The 16,376-nt window shown below is 47.1% G+C and overlaps 1 protein-coding gene and 1 non-coding gene across 2 annotated transcripts in view; both read left to right on the top strand.

The window, feature by feature from the left end:
- Positions 1-6,473, top strand: part of LOC110304784 (alanyl-tRNA editing protein Aarsd1) — an 11,350-nt gene extending 4,877 nt beyond the window's left edge. The window contains exons 4-12 of the mRNA XM_021176377.2: positions 1,110-1,167; positions 1,662-1,818; positions 1,913-2,029; positions 2,220-2,350; positions 2,681-2,747; positions 2,897-2,988; positions 3,398-3,452; positions 4,962-5,056; positions 6,274-6,473. Coding sequence (XP_021032036.1) covers positions 1,110-1,167; positions 1,662-1,818; positions 1,913-2,029; positions 2,220-2,350; positions 2,681-2,747; positions 2,897-2,988; positions 3,398-3,452; positions 4,962-5,056; positions 6,274-6,409 — 908 coding nt within the window. The 3' untranslated portion in view covers positions 6,410-6,473. The remainder of the gene's footprint in view (positions 1-1,109; positions 1,168-1,661; positions 1,819-1,912; positions 2,030-2,219; positions 2,351-2,680; positions 2,748-2,896; positions 2,989-3,397; positions 3,453-4,961; positions 5,057-6,273) is intronic.
- Positions 6,474-14,152: 7,679 nt separating this feature from the next.
- LOC115032731 lies at positions 14,153-14,343 on the top strand. The gene has a single exon (XR_003838346.1). It is a non-coding gene; the product is annotated as a U2 spliceosomal RNA (small nuclear RNA).
- The last annotated feature ends 2,033 nt before the right edge of the window (positions 14,344-16,376 follow it).

Below are 16,376 nucleotides of genomic sequence, written 5' to 3'. Positions count from 1 at the left end.
CCCCCCCCCCAGTCACTCACAGCATCTCCTCAGTCTCTCAGGTCATTCCAGATTCTTTATTGGAGACATTGAGTCAGTCATCAAGCGTCTCCATTTATCCTCAATTATCTTTCTGCTTCCACCCACTGCAGTAGTCCCAGTCCCAGCCCTAACCATCTCCCCTATGACCTCTGGCTGGTTTCCTCACATGTAGTCTTTCTCCTGCTCCTCTGTTCCTATACAACAGCCCAAGCAGCCTTTTCTTTTCCTCATATTAAGGACTAAATCCAGGACCTTATGCCACAGAGCAGTCCTTTTATTTCCTTGCACTGCTGGAGATTGAAGGCAGGGCCTTGCTTGTGCTAGCTGAGCCCTCTGTCACAGAGCAGCCTCAATAATCCTTAGAAAAGAAAAGAAAAGAAAAGAAAAGAAAAGAAAAGAAAAGAAAAGAAATCTTCAAATCTTCCTTGTGTGTAAAGCTGTTACCAAGGCTACAGACCTGCTGTGGCTGCTCGTGGATATGCTCTGACCTCATCAGAACACCCACAGCACCCATCTTTTTGAACAGATTACTGGTACACATCACACCCGTTCCCTCTTCAAGGCTTTGACAGTTCTTTTCTGTCTTCCTGCTTAATTCTTCCTCTTCCTGTTCTTCCTGTCTTCTTCCCTCTCATCAGTCAGGAGTGCAGGTGCACCTCGGAAGTTGAGCTCTGCGTTCTGCACGTGGTAGGCGCTCAGTAAACATTTGTCAGATGAATGAATGCCACATGTCAGAGCTCCTCCTCAGACCCCCGCTTCTGAGGAGGTACTTTGCCTTGGCAAGTTTCCTCACAAGTAGCGTTGTAAAGCTGCAGGAGGAATTCTCTAGCTGATGGATTTATCTATCTGTCTATCAATCAATCATCTATCAATCAATCATCTATCTATCTCTTGCCTCCAACACCACCCCACCCCCACCCCCCAGTGCTGGGAATTGGCTTAGGACCTTATACTTACTAGACAAGCACTCTGTCACTGAGACAGGCTTCAGGCCCTTATGGTTTTCAGTGAAAATGCGTGTCAGGCCTATGGCTGGGTGGCTGTGTGGCTGGGCTTCTCACCTTGCTCCCATCCCGCTCTTGACTCAGGGCAACATCTCATCACTGCGGTTGCTGACCTTCTCTTCGGGCTGAAGACAACGTCATGGTGAGCAGAGGCATGTGGTGTGGTGAGAGGTCCCAGTGCTGGGTTAGGACAGTGTTCACCGTGCCTGCCTTCTCTTGAAGACTGGGCCATGGATGCTCTTGTGTCTCTTAGGAGAAACTTTAAGAGGAGACATCTGCCTCTGATTGGGAGAGAACATAGAGTATAGAGCCTGGAGCTAAATCTATGGTTCTTCCATTGCATGGCTTTGGTCGTATTCCTATTTAATGCTGCCTTTGTAAAATGGGAATGGCAAGCTCTACCTATTGATTTTGTTTGTTTGAATTCACAGCAGTTAGCTCCTGAGTCGACATAAGTGTGGTCCCCACCCCTTTTGTTATAGGAACCTGAACTCACTGTGAATACACAGGTGACTTAAAGTCCCGGCCTCCTGCCATCTCCCCAGCACTAGGATTCTGGGCCTGCGCCTTCAGACTCAGTGTGAGTACTCCTCACAAACTCCCAGCACGCTGTGTCTGTGCTGCTTTTTCTGGCAGGGAGTTAGGGAGACTCCGGAGTGTGATTGAGTTGGACAGCCCTTCTGTGACTGCTGAGCAGGTGGCTGCTATCGAGAAGAGTGTCAATCAGAAAATCAGAGACCGGCTGCCTGTGAGTGTTCGAGAGCTGAGCCTGGATGACCCTGAGGTGGAGCAGGTGAGGAGAGAGCTGACAGCAGTTTCCACAGAGTGGCTCTCCAAGGGCTCCTCATCAAATTTCAGACAGCCCTGTTCCCTTCCCTCTGTTCCAGGTGAGGGGTCGGGGTTTGCCCGATGATCATGCTGGGCCCATTCGAGTTGTTACCATCGAAGGTGTAGACTCCAACATGTGCTGTGGGACGCACGTGAGCAATCTCAGTGACCTTCAGGTAAGTGAGGAAGGGCGATGGAGTGTGTGTGGACAGGGTGTGGGCGAGCAGGGCTGGGGGTGGTGGGAGAGTCTCTTAAGTCTCTCCTTTGTTACTTCAGAGCTAAAGAGGGGGTCTGGTCTCTCTTGCCCTTGTGTCCTAAGACCCACTGGGGTGTGTTTGTGTCTCTGTGTGTTACCCTTTGGTGTAGGTCATTAAGATTCTGGGGACTGAGAAAGGGAAAAAGAACAAAAGCAACCTGATATTTCTGGCTGGGAACCGGGTACTGAAGTGGATGGAGCGAAGTCATGGAAGTGAAAAGGCCTTGACCTCACTACTTAAGTATGCTCTGCCCTGCCACACCACACCATGCCACGCCACGCCATGCCCCTTCCACACTCCCTGCTCCCAAGGTCTGCACCCCTGGGCTTAGCATTTCCACCACTAGAGAGACAGAGTGACCTGCTCCGAAGGGTCAGGTGCTCTGGACAGCAGCTCAGATCCCCACAGAATGCTTTAGTCCTGTACCCTACCTTACAGTTGCTTAAGGACCTCTTTGATTGTTCCCATCTTGAGGAAGGTACCCCAGCAAGGAGGGTATCATAGATTTCTGTCCCCAGCTTCAGAAGGGCCTGGGCAGTTGGCCATTCTCCATTAACCGTTGTCTTATAGGTGTGGCGTTGAGGATCACGTGGAAGCAGTAAAAAAACTCCAGAATGCCACCAAGCTCCTGCAGAAGGTGATGGATCCTGTGGGCACTGGAGGGGCCTGGGCCCCTCGCCTCAGCCCATGTGTGGATTCTCAAGAGGGTTTGAGGGCAGTGCAGGAGGAAAGACGATGGTGCCCTGTTATCTTTTGCACATGTCTGAGTTCTCATATCCATTTCAGAACAACCTGAACCTCCTTAGAGACCTGGCTGTGCACACTGCCCACAGCCTCAGGAGCAGCCCAGCCTGGGGTGGTGTGGTCACACTACACAGGTGAGAATTGAAGGGCCCGGGTCTCAGCCTCTCCCCACAGATCAATGCACAGTGGGATGTGGGTTGCTAAGTGGTTGGTTTGCTAGTTAGCAGACCCCAGGAAGGGTGCTACTGACTTCCTGGGTTTAATAGAAGCATCTTCACTGTAACTATGTAGGCCTCATTAGCTCCTTTCCTGGCTCTCTCACCTTCTGTCAGATCTGCCAGGATCCTGGGGATCCATGGGTATAAGCCAATGAGGCTGAGGGCATCTTCTCTATGCTGAGGGGTCTGGGACTTTGTGCACTCAAACAGGAAGCAATCAGGACTGTCAGTTTTAGTCCTGCCTCTAGAGGAGGAACCTGGCCTCCTACAGTGTCACAGCACCACCGCTTCATCCTGGGTCTCATGTCTGTGTCCTTTGTCGTAGGAAAGAGGGCGATTCTGAATTCATGAATATCATTGCCAATGAGATTGGATCAGAGGTGAGAGAGAGAGAGAGAGAGAGAGATATTGAGAGTGTGAATGAGAGAGAGAGAGAGAGAGTGTGTATTTTCCTCCACTGTGCAGAGGCCCTGGGAGGCATGGATGAGGGAGTTAGCTTAGCCAAAGTCCCTTCAGGTTAACACAAGAAGAGCTGAAACAATTGTATTCAAATACTAGCTGAGATCAATCTCTGTAGTCAAGAAAGCTTGAAAGGCACCTGGATCCTTGTGCTAGAGAATGTCGGGTTGGTGAGACCCTTTGAAGACCTCTGCCTCAAGTCTCACCACCTGCCTTTCTTTCTTTTTTTTTTTTTTTTCTGTTGTCTCAAGTCTCACCTGCCTTTCTTTCTTTTATTTTTTTCTGAGTCAGGGTTTCTCTGTATAGCCCTGGCTGTTCTGGAGCTCACTCTGTAGACCAGGCTGGCCTCAAACTCAGAAATCTGCCTGCCTCTGCCTCTGCCTCCCAAGTGCTGGGATTAAAGGTGTGTGTTACCACTGCCCTGCCCGGCAGTCACCTGCCTTTCTTGATCCTAATAGTCCAGCATAGGAGGTTGCCAAGCTTCTTTTGCTCTTACTTCAAATTCTTCTTCTTTTTTTTTTTTAGGATTTATTTATTTTATGTATATGAGTACACTGTAGCTGTCCTCAGACACACCAGAAGAAGGCATCAGATCCCATTACAGATGGTTGTGAGCCACCATGTGGTTGCTGGAAATTGAACTCAGGACCTTTAGAAGAACAGTCAGTGCTCTTAACCACGGAGCCATCTCTTCAGCCCCAAACTCTTTTTTTTTTTTTTTAAAGATTTATTTATTTATTATTTATTATATTTTAGCTGTCTTCAGACACTCCAGAAGAGGGACCCAATCTCATTACAGATGGTTGTGAGCCACCATGTGGTTGCTGGGATTTGAACTCCAGACCTTTGGAAGAGCAGTCGGGTGCTCTTACCCACTGAGCCATCTCACCAGCCCCAGCCCCAAACTCTTTATGGAATGCCTCCTGGGCTCAATCCTCAGGTCTCTTTGTAATTCTGCTCGATACACAGCACTGAGTCTCACAGATCCCTGTTCTAGCCTGAGAGACATGTGACTTCAGCATTTGTAATTTGGAGTGGTAAATGCTGGAGGCAGAACACATTACTTAAAGAGAATGAGAGGCTTCAGGGCTAGGCCACAGAGCCTGCTTAGAGGTATTCAGGTAGCCAAGGAGCAGAGTGGCCAGCAGAAAGCAGTGGTGTGGCTGTTTAGGCAATGGCAGCTAGGGTGTGTGGTTCAGCACAGACAGGAAAGGATGGTGGAAGTGAGGCTGTGAACGGTGTCTTCTATTCAGTATGGTCAGTGGCCTTCTCCTAGTGTTTAACCTCCTGGCCATTCTCACAGAGCTTGGCAGCCCAGCCAGAGTGGGAGGCTGCAACATCACCATCAGTGACATCTCTGTGGTTTAGAGGACTGTAGGGTGTAGGGGAGTGGACCCCATGTGTGCTCATCTCCTTGTCTTACTTTCTAGGAGACCCTCCTGTTCTTAACTGTGGGGGATGAGAAGGGTGCTGGGCTCTTCTTACTGGCAGGCCCGGCAGAGGCTGTGGAGACCCTGGGGCCCAGGTAATGTGAGTGGCTCCTGTGAGGGGGGAGGTTGTGTATTTCGGCATCTGCTGCAGCCTGTGCTCCTGCAGGGCATCACGCTGTGATGTCCTTGGTTCACAGAGGCATGTGAGGCAGGCTGAGCAGATGTGGTCTCACACAGGCACGCCTAGTTTGACAGATGAGGGACCTTATATCATGCACTTGAGGCCTCACAGTAAAAGGGGCAGAAGGAGATGAGAGCCCAGGGCTTGCTTTATTTTCTATTTATTTATTTATTTTAACAGAAAATTTGATCCTAAGCAGTGGCTCTCAACCTCTAATGCTGCGACCCTTTAATATGCTTCCTCATGCTGTGGTGAGCCCCAACCCTAAAATGATTTTGTTGCTACTTCATAACTAATTTTATTACTGTTATGAATGAATCTTAGTATAAATATCTGATATGCAGGATATCTGATGTTCAGCCCCTATGGAAGGGTCATTCATCCCCCAATCGGGTCATGACCACAGTTTGAGAGCCACAGCCCTAAGAGGTCTTCTCTGACACTGTGCCTGGGGAACTGTGAACAGATGTTTCCTCACCCCAGACCAAAGTACAGATACCAGCAAAGTCCATTTAGTTTTACTTGGGTTACTTATAGGAGCCAAAATTACTTAAAGATGGCTGTGTTATCAAAGCCCTACCCAGCATGGGTGACAGGTCTCAAAGCCGGGAACCTGGAGCTCACTGCATGAAGAATGCACATGTGGTATTGTGCCTTTGCCTCTGTTTAGTTGCTCTCCCTGAGCTCGGAGTCCTGCAGAGCCCGTCCGCTCTCCCTTTCCCGTTCTGCCTCTGTACAGCGCAGCCCACTGTGCTGGTTCTGTCCTGTAGTTCTCTTTCTCTTCTTGTTTTTTTTCGAGACAGGGTTTCTCTTCTCTGTGTAGTCCTGGCTGTCCTGGAACTCCCTCTGTAGACCAGGTTGGCCTGGAACTCAGAGATCTGCCTCCCAAGTACTGGGACCAAATAAACCATGCCTGGTTTATTATTTTCTTGTTTTAACTACATTCAGAGGTAGACTCCAGTTCCTTTGGGCATTAGAATTTTCAGTCATCATTGGCTCTCTGGAGTATGTGTTCCTTGGAAACATCACAGGAAAACATAGTTATTTATAATGGAGACTCCTAACAGGCAGCCTCTGGTGGCCTGAAGTCTGGTTTGGCACTATCTCCATAACCATCTCTTCATTCTCTAGGGTGGCTGAAATCTTGGAAGGCAAAGGAGCAGGGAAGAAGGGCCGCTTCCAGGGCAAAGCCACCAAGATGAGCCGCCGGGCAGAGGTGCAGGCGCTTCTGCAGGACTATATCAGCACACAGAGTGCTGAGGAGTAAGGGGCCAGGACATCGTCCCTGTGACCACAGCACTCTCTCCAACAGTAAAATGTCGTGACTCAAACATGGTTGTATACTGCCATTTATGTTAGTGTGCGTAATCTGCACGGCGTGTTCCAGTGTGCTAACTCGACTAGCACCGGTATGAGTGGTTTCTCACTTGGCTCCATTAGGTGTAACCTCTATGAGTGGAAATTAAATCAATGAAAGGTACTGAGCTAGGTCCTTTCTAAAGCTTCATGCTGTGGTAGAGTTGCTTATGGCTAGTGCAAGGCTTCACCTAGGGCTTAGCCTCATCCAAATCTCCTTGCTTTATTTTGTCTTTTTTTTTTTTTTTTTTTTTTTTGAGACAGTCTTGCTGTGTCACTCACCTGAGTGCTGAGACTGTGGGCATGGGCTGCCAGGTTTCAGACCTCGGTTTTGTGGGGTGTGTGTGTGTGTGTGTGTGTACATGAGTGAACATGTGTATGGAGACTGGTCTTGGTCTTTGGCTACTTTGTGGGTTCTTCTTTCTCCTACCCTTCTCCATGCCTTTTCTTCCACCCTTTGAACCCCTTAACACTAGGTAGGAGAGAAAAGGAATAGAGAGGAGCCGGGCAGTGGTAGCGCACGCCTTTAATCCCAGCACTCGGGAGGCAGAGGCAGGCGGATTTCTGAGTTCAAGGCCAGCCTGGTCTATAGAGTGAGTTCCAAGACAGCCAGGGAGGGCTACACAGAGAAACCCTGTCTCGAAAAAATCAAAAAAAAAAAAAAAAAAAAAAAAAAAAAAAAAAAAAAAAAAAGGAATAGAGAGGAAAGGAAAGAGATCCCTGAATAGAAAGGGGTGGGAAAGAGGGCAGTGCCATCATAGACTCCTTCCTGCAAGTTTGATCTTTGCAGTCAGGATATCTAATTCCTTCTTGTTTCCTCTTTGTGCATGACTATTTAACAAACCACGACCGCCAACAACAACCCACCCATCCCTCTGAAGAGTCCCCAGAATTCCAAAGTCGCACAATTGCAGAAACTATCGGAAGCCAGTAAATTCACATTACAGCTGGAGCATGAGGCAAAACATAGTCAGCCGTTGCAGAGCAGAACCGTATCTCACGCTGGGGATTGAAACAAAAACAGATTCTTAGACTATTTCTGTTTGTAGATTTTATTTATTTTATGTATACAAGTGCATGTATGTACAGCCATGTGACAGAAGAGGGTGTCAGATCCCATTACCATGTGGTTGCTGGGAATTGAACTCAGGACCTCAGGAAGGGCAGCCAGTGCTCTTAACTGCTGAGCCATCTCTCTAGCCCTATTTTTGTATTTTTTAAAGAAACCAAAATTGGAAGCCGGGCAGTGGTGGCGCACGCTTAATCCCAGCACTTGGGAGGCAGAGGCAGGCGGATCTCTGAGTTCGAGGCCAACCTGGTCTACAGAGTGAGTTCCAGGATAGCCAGGGCTACACAGAGAAATCCTGTCTCAAAAAACCCAAAGAAAAACCAAAACTGGAAAATCATCACTATACCATTCACCGTTTAACATGTTTTTTCATTTATTTTTGCAAGAGCACCTCCACTATTCTGGAACTCACCAAGTAGGCTATGCAGGTCAGTGAGCCCTGTCTTTGTCTCCCAGCCTGAGATTACAAGCCTACATTTACGCCTGTTTCATTTTGTTTTTGTTTATTGAGACAGGTTTTCTGTGTAGCCCTGACTGTCCTGGAACTCACTATGTAGACCAGGCTGGCCATAAAGTCACCATGCCAAGTCTGATTTTTTAACATAGATTCTTAGAATCACGTTAATTCCTTGTGGCTCCAAGGTTTTGTCAACTGACAAAGTTCTTCAGTTTGTCAGAACTCTTTGTGTATGGTATATTTGTGAGTGCAGGTATACATGTAATGTGTGCAGTGTCCATGTGTATGATGGATGGGTGTGTGTGGTGTCCGTGTGTCGTTGTCCGTGTCCTGTCTCTGCCTCTCATCTCACCATAGGAGTGCTGGGATTACAGATGCATGCTGCTGTGTCCTCCCTTGTTTATAATTTTTTGTTTGTTTGTTTTTGGTTTTTTGAGACGTTTTCTCTGTGTAGCCCTGGCTGTCCTGAAACTCACTCTGTAGACCAGGCTGGCCATGAATTCACAGAAATCCACCTGCCTCTTCCTTCTGAGGGGGTTGAAGATGTGAACCACCACCACCTAGCATGGGTTTTTTTGCTTTGTTTTGTTTTTTGTCTTTTTGTTTGTTTGTTTGTTTGGTTGGTTGGTTGGTTGGTTTTTTGTCTTACAGTGTCTAAAATAAATAAAATAAATATGTATTTATTTTGTCTGTGTATATGGCAAGTCTGTGGATGGCACAGAATAACTTTGTGTGAATCCGTTGTCTCTACCATGTGTGTTCTGGGGATTTAACTCAGGTTGACAGTCATGGAGTCCAGTGCCTTTAGGTGCAGAGCCATCTTTGCTACCCCAACTGGACTTTTTATGTGGGATCCAGGACTCAGCAATCAGATCATCTGGCTTGCAGCAAACACTTTTGCCTACTGAGCCAGCCCAGGCCCTGGGACCTCTTTCAGGGCACCAATCATGAGTGTCCTGCCTACATCACATAATCAATAATCATACCCTAAGGCTGCAGCCCCTAAGCACCCCTCACTGGGGAGCTAGGATGGGAGTTTCCAGGGGACACAGCACTGAGGCCATAGGACTAATAAGACAATGGTAGACTGGGCATTTACTCAGCATCACTTGGGTGGGCTCTGTTCACTTGGAGCATGAATGGTTTATTCAAACTTGGCTCACTTTAGAACAAGTCATAAACCCGCCTTGCTGGGCAAACATGGTTGTCTGGCTTACTGCTGAGGCTTCCAGTTCCTTGACCTGGCCTTGGGGACATGAGCATAATGTTCTCAGAGAGAAGGAACTTTCTGAAATTACTCAATTATGAGGAGGCATAAATACTGGGGCAAATTACGTGAAAACAGAAATTAGGTGTGTGGAGCAGGATAAATAAGCAGTGTGAACTGAGGACATCACTCCAGTCTGTCACAGGGTTCCTAATCCCATGCCCGGGTCAAGAACTGTGTGTTCCTGAAAGGGGTGGATTGTCCGATGAGGGTCACCAGAAAGCACAACGGCATGGACTGATTTGTTGGAGAAGAGTCGAGGGCCCTGGGAGATGCTCAGCAGTTAAGAGTGTTGCTGCTCTTTTGGAGATCTTGGGTTTGGTTCCCAGCACCCATATTGGATATCTCACAATCACCTGTAACTTCAGCTCCAGGGGATCTGGTGCCCTGTTCTGGTCTCTTCAGACAGGTGCACACATGTAACAGGAATAAAACTTTACATTTTTATAATGTGTTGGAGAGGTGGCTCAGCTCTTAAGAGCACTGGCTTTTCTTTTTTTTTTTTTTTTAAAGATTTATTTCTTTATTATATGTAAGTACACTGTAGCTGTCTTCAGACACTCCAGAAGAGGGCGCCAGATCTCGTTACGGATGGTTGTGAGCCACCATGTGGTTGCTGGGATTTGAACTCTGGACCTTACCCACTGAGCCATCTCACCAGCCCGAGCACTGGCTTTTCTAGAGAACCCAAGTTCAATTCCCAGCACCCACATGGCAACTCTGTAGTAACCAGCTATAACTGGTTATGTTTATGGTACTAGAGGATCTAATTTTCTCTGGGCTTCTCACCAGGCACGTTATGCACAGACACACATCCAGACAAGACACCCATACAAATAAAAATGTAAAAGGGGGGGCAACGAGATCTGGCGCCCTCTTCTGGAGTGTCTGAAGACAGCTACAATACAGTGTACTTACATATAATAAATAAATAAATCTTTAAAAGAAAATGTAAAAGGGGAGCTGGAGAGATGGTTCAGTAGTCAAAAGCACTGGCTGTTCTTCCCTACGTTCAATTCCCAGCATGTGCACATGGCAGCTCACAACTGTCTGTAACTCTGGCTCCAGGGGATCTGAACCCTCACATGACATACAGGCAAAACACCAATGCATATGAAAAATAAATCATTTTTTAAAAACTGAAAGGAATTATTTATGTGTACATATAGAGATCATACTTTCTGCAGCATAGCTATGGTGCTAAGGTACAACCGTCTTCTTGGAGTGTGAAAAATAGAAGGGAGTCCCTTGAGCAGGAGGCCAACAGTTGTTGAGTTAGAAATGTCCCTCGTCCCCACCTCACCCTTTGTTCCTGGGTGGAAAGCTATGAGTCCACCACACTATGCCAGAATGTCTGTTTTTTTTTTTTTTTTCCCCCCCTCAGGAGACCTTAAATAAACTCTGGGGCTCTGTCGGCACTGGTGGCAAAACACTGTGATGAGAAAATCTCTTGGAGAAAGTGCCTGCCCCTGTTTTCTATTCCTGAACGTGAGTCAACTCTGACTACTGTGTCCTCAGCAGAGGGCAGCCTGGCTGTTCAGGGGGTGAGTGAGTGAGTGAGTGAGGAAAGTGTTACACTTTCTGTGCAGTGTCAGCCAGCAGGACACCAGGCTTCACATTCTGAGAGTCAAGAGCAGGTCTTCCCTGACAGTCCTGGGCTGTGCTTAGAGATGAAGAAGCTCTCCCAGGGAAAGCCTCTCATCTGTTGCAGCCTTGGCTGAGGCCTGATGGGAATATCCCTGTATCCCTGTTATTTATTTATTATTTTAAAATCTTTTGAGGCAGGTTTTCTCTGTGTAGCCCTGGCTGTCCTGGAACTCACTTTGTAGACCAGGCTGGCCTCAAACTCAGAAATCCACCTGCCTCTGCCTCCCACGTGCTGGGATCAAAGGTGTGAGCCACCACAGGCCAGCTCCCTGGTTTTCTTAAAATGCCGGTTTCAGGATTTGTGAAGTCCTGAGTCTCAAATTGAAAAACAAACACACAGAAAATGCATCAACCTCAATACAAAGCTGGTGTTGTGGCACATGCCTGTAATTCCCAACATTCATGATGGTAAAGCAGGGGGATTGCCTTGAGTTAGAAACTTCCCTGGCCTATATAAACAAAACCTGTTCTCAAGAAAAAGGGGGCTGGGCGGTGGTGGCACACACCTTTAATCCCAGCTCTTGGGAGGCAGAGGCAGGTGGATTTCTGAGTTCGAGGCCAGCCTGGTCTACAGAGTGAGTTCCAGGACAGCCAGGTCTATACAGAGAAACCCTGTCTCAAAAAATCAAAACGAACCAACCAACCAAACAAAACAAAAACAAGAAAAAGGGGGATGGTGTGAGGAGATAGCTTAGTACAATACTTGCTACCCACCCACATAAATATCAGGAGGCAGAGACCGGAGGATTCCCTGGATCTCCATGGCCAGTCAGCCAAGCCCAATCAGCTAGCTCCCATTTCCTTAAAAAATAAGGTGGCAGAGATAAGTAGAGGAAGATGTGGGACATTAACCTTCAACTTCCATATAAATGCATACGCAAGGGCACGCAAACACACATTTGAACTTGTACCCACAAATGAATGTGTGATTTTTGAGACAGGGTCTCTCTATGGATTTGGATGTCCTGGAGTTCATTATTTAGACCAAGCTGGCCTGAAGTGTCTGCCTCCCAAGTGCTGGGATTAAAGGCATGAGCCCCGGTGTTCAGCAATCTTTCTTTTTTTTTTTTTTTTTGGTTTTTCGAGACAGGGTTTCTCTGTGTAGCCCTGGCTGTCCTGGCACTCACTTTGTAGACCAGGCTGGCCTCGAACTCAGAAATCCGCCTGCCTCTGCCTCCCAAGTTCTGGGATTAAAGGTGTGCGCCACCATGCCCGGCCTCACTGCTGGATTCTTAAGATTTGTAAGGAGAATAGATAGTAATAGTCAAGTAATGTCCAAGTTGGCTCATAGAAACAGTTGCTCACTGAGCCATTCTACAGTGTACACACATTTCAGAATATCAAGTTTTGTGGTAAATACATGTAATTTTTTGCCAATTAAAATAAATAAAGTTAGCCGGGCGTGGTGGCGCACGCCTTTAATCCCAGCACTCGGGAGGCAGAGGCAGGCGGNTTTCTGAGTTCGAGGCCAGCCTGGTCTACAAAGTGAGTGCCAGGACAGCCAGGGCTACACAGAGAAACCCTGTCTCGAAAAACCAAAAAAAAAAAAATAAATAAATAAATAAATAAAGTTAAGGAGTCTCAAAAAGAAATAACCAACAAGCCTGTGGACAGAACAAGCCTTTTTTCCTCTTACAGCAAGGCAATTTATATTTTTGGTGTTGCGGTAGACTTGAGTCTATAACCACCGAGCCCAGAAAACGTTTGCTTATTCACTCAGATGTTTATTGAGAGCTAAGTGTGTCCTAAGGTCCCGAGATCATGAGTCATACAGCTGTGGACCGTGTTCTTCAGGCAGTTGTAGCTGGGGAGAAAAAAAGGCGATACAGAAAAGAATAAAGGCAGGAAGAGAAGGGGCATCTTGGTTGGGGTTTCTATTGCTGCAATCAAAAAGCAACTTGGGAACGAAAGGGTTTATTTGGCTTACACTTCTATATCGCTGTTCGTCACCAAAGAGAGTCAGGACAGGAACTCAAAGCAGGAACCTGGACACAGGAGCTGATGCAGAGGCCACGGAGGGGTGCTGCTTGCTTGTTTGTTCCCCATGGCTTGCTCAGCCTGTCTCTTACAGAACCCAGGATCACCATCCAAGGAGTGGTACCATTCACAATGGGCTGCTCCCCTCCCTCAGTCAATCACTAATTAAGACAATGCCTTACAGCCGGACCTTATGGAGACATTTTCTCATTAAAGGTTCCTTCCTTTCAGATGACTCTAGTTTGTGTTTTAAGTTGACATAAGACCAGCCAACACAGAGGGTGTGAATGCACTTAAGTCTGTGGGGTCAAAAAGAAAAAGAATCAGGGCTGGGGAGATGGCTCAGTGATTAAGAGCACTGACTGCTCTCCCAGAGGTCCTGAGTTCAATTCCCAGCAACCACATGGTGCCTCACAACCATCTGATGCCCTCTTCTGGTGTGTCTATAAAGAGGTCAGCTCAGCCATTAGAAAATTTCACCGGACCCTCACTCCCACCCCCTTCTTGGAAGAGACAGGTCAGAAAGTGCGTAGGCCAGAAGGGAGAGGCTGAGTAAGCTCCTACTACCTCATTCCCTAAAGACCAATCAGTTTAAAGGGCGTACTGTTCTGCCAATCATTTTGTGCCTAGTTGCTGATGCTCTATTCTGCCCCTGAAAACCATATAAAAACTCGCCGAATGGGCCTCTGGGGGTCGCTGCCTGTCCTTCGGGTCTGGGACAAACCCAGTGCAGTGGAACAATAAATGCCTCTTGCTTTTTTTTTTTNCCAGAACTGAGGACCGAACCCAGGGCCTTGCGCTTGCTAGGCAAGCGCTCTACCACTGAGCTAAATCTCCAACCCCACCTCTTGCTTTTTGCATTGATTCTGGCTCCACGTTTTTCACTAAGGGAATGCCCAGGCTCACCAGAGCCTTACATTTGAAGACAGCAACAGTGTACTCATATAGATTAAAATAAATAAATCTTATTAAAGGAAAGAAAAATAAAAAGAGAATCGAGAGAGAGAGAGAGAGAGCGCTCATCTGTTAAGAACATTTGTTGCTCTTGCAGGGGCTTGGGTTTGGTTCCCAACATTTACACATTTACAACCATCTGTCACTTCTGTTCTGCTAGGGGATCCAATATCCTCTTCTGACCTCCCTGGGCACCAGAGCATACATGGTGCCCATACGTTTATACAGGCAAAATACACACGCATACACAAAATAAGTCTAAAATAAACTTTTAAGGAAAATAATTGCTTCTCGGCCTTTTGGCGAAGATCAAGTGTAGTATCTGTTCTTATCAGTTTAATATCTGATACGTCCTCTATCCGAGGACAATATATTAAATGGATTTTTGGAAGTAGGAGTTGGAATAGGAGCTTGCTCTGTCCACTCCACGCATCAGCCTGGTATTGCAATACCTCCAGGAATGGTACATCCATTGTGAAATTTTTAAAAATTCTATTTATTTATTTGTTTGTTTGTTTTTTGAGGCAGGGTTTCTCTGTGTATCCATGGCTGTCCTGGAACTCACTCTATAAACCAGACTGGCCTTGAACTCAGAGACTCACCTGCCTCTGGATGAAAGGCATGTACCCCCACTGCCTGGCCCATTGGTGATTTTGGAATAAAAAAAATAAACAAGGAAAACAAACAGAACAGGGAAGTAGATTATATTATTAAGGAGAAGCAGGCAGGGAAGAGTTGTGGGTGCACCATGAGGCCTGGGGAGGATTTGGTCCCCTGATTGCCAGCATTTGGACCACTAGTGCTGAAGAGACCAAACTATATACACAGGCTGGCTGGTTTCTCTTCCAACAGGATGGCCACTAGGAGCCCTTCCTTTAAATTCTCGAGCTGCAAACACTTTGCCTCAAAGTTGCTCAGAGCCTAGAAGGAACTGGGTTGTCCATGACCCTTCAAATATGGCAGCTGTTAGAAGGTAGAGAGTGGAGTATTCTGCTAGAAGCCTACAGATGAAGATTTTAGAACTCTCAGCTCTTCCTGTACCATGCCTGCCTGGATGCTGCCCTGTTCCCACCTTGATGATACTGAACTGAACCTCTGAACATGTAAGCCAGCCCCAGTTAATTGTTGTCCTTATAGAGAAGAAGAAGAAGAAGAAGAAGAAGAAGAAGAAGAAGAAGAAGAAGAAGAAGAAGAAGAAGAAGAAGAAGAAGNAGAAGGAGGAGGAGGAGGAGTAGGAGGAGGAGGAGTGGGAGGAGGAGGAGGAGGAGGAGGTGGAGGAGAGTCAGGCTGGCTTGAGGCTGCTGCGGGAGCGAGGATTCAAAAGAAAAAGGCAATTAGACAAGACTGTAGCATGACCCCAGCCAGTTCTGAGGCTGAGGTGAAATAATTTTTTTCCCAATCTGCTTTTATACCATTTTAGTTACATGTAAGTGATAAAGTCAGCTCTAGTTTGAGGAACAAGCAAGACCATAAACACAAATCATCAAGGAACAAGCAAGGCAATAAACAAAGTCCCACGATCGCTGTTTCTAAGGCGTTATCAGGATGACCAAGGTATCTGAGCCTACTTCCATGTCCAAGCCCAAAGTCATATTCTTGCCTGAAGCCTACTTCTTTGTTCTAGCCTAAAATTAGATTCCTGCCTGAGCTTACTTCCTTGTCCTGGCCCAATGTCAAATTCCCACCAAGTGGGCCCCAAAAGCTCTCCACAGCCAGGGTTTCTTCTGGTCTGTCTTTGCACATGAGGAGACCTAAGGACAATGTCAGGTGTCTTCTACCCCTCTCCATCTTATTCCTGTGAGACAGACTCTCTCTGTCTCCATCTCTCTATGAACTGGAAGCTCGCTATTTAATGTAGGCCAATGCTCAGTGAACTCCAGGCCCACCTGCCTCCACCTCCCACTGCTGGGGAAACAGACATGTGCAGCCATGTTTTACATGGGTGTTAGGGATTCGAACTGGGGTCCTCACATCTGTGCAGCAAATGCTCTTACCTTCTAGTCTGTCTTCCTGGGCTCCAGGAATTGATCTTTATGGGGCTCTAAAGGTAAGCCTGTAGTTCTTTCTACCTCTTCCTGAGTCTGCTGTTTTTCTTCCTTGTTTCTGTAACCCTGCTTAACACATAGCATTAAGTGATCCTAACGTTCCACCTTTGATGCCTTTGCTCTGGATGTCTTGAAGGTTTCTACTCGGCTTAGAAAGTCTGAAAAAAACCATCATCGTGGCAAAGGTCAGGGCCCTTGGCTCCCTTTGCTTCCTCTCAGTGTCTGTGTTGTGATCCAAGCGAGTGAGCTCGTCCGGAGTTTTGTGCAAATCTTTGCAGTTTCTTCTGCCTTTACAGCTTCTTGCCCAGATCAGGATCCTTCAGTAATGTCAGTCCCAATAACCCAGCCCTTGTGATAGATAGAACAGCAGAGGGCGCTGGGAGCCTGTGCTTGCTGACACCTCCGGCAGTGCCAGAGAAGGCTTGGGGTGTAGCTCAGTTTGGTACACAGTCTGGCTGATGG

This window comes from Mus caroli, chromosome 11 (assembly GCF_900094665.2).
Source record: "Mus caroli chromosome 11, CAROLI_EIJ_v1.1, whole genome shotgun sequence".
Taxonomy (NCBI): Eukaryota; Metazoa; Chordata; class Mammalia; order Rodentia; family Muridae; genus Mus; species Mus caroli.
The sequence above is the reverse complement of the archived record's forward strand: the minus strand, read 5'-3'. Positions and strand labels throughout refer to the sequence as shown.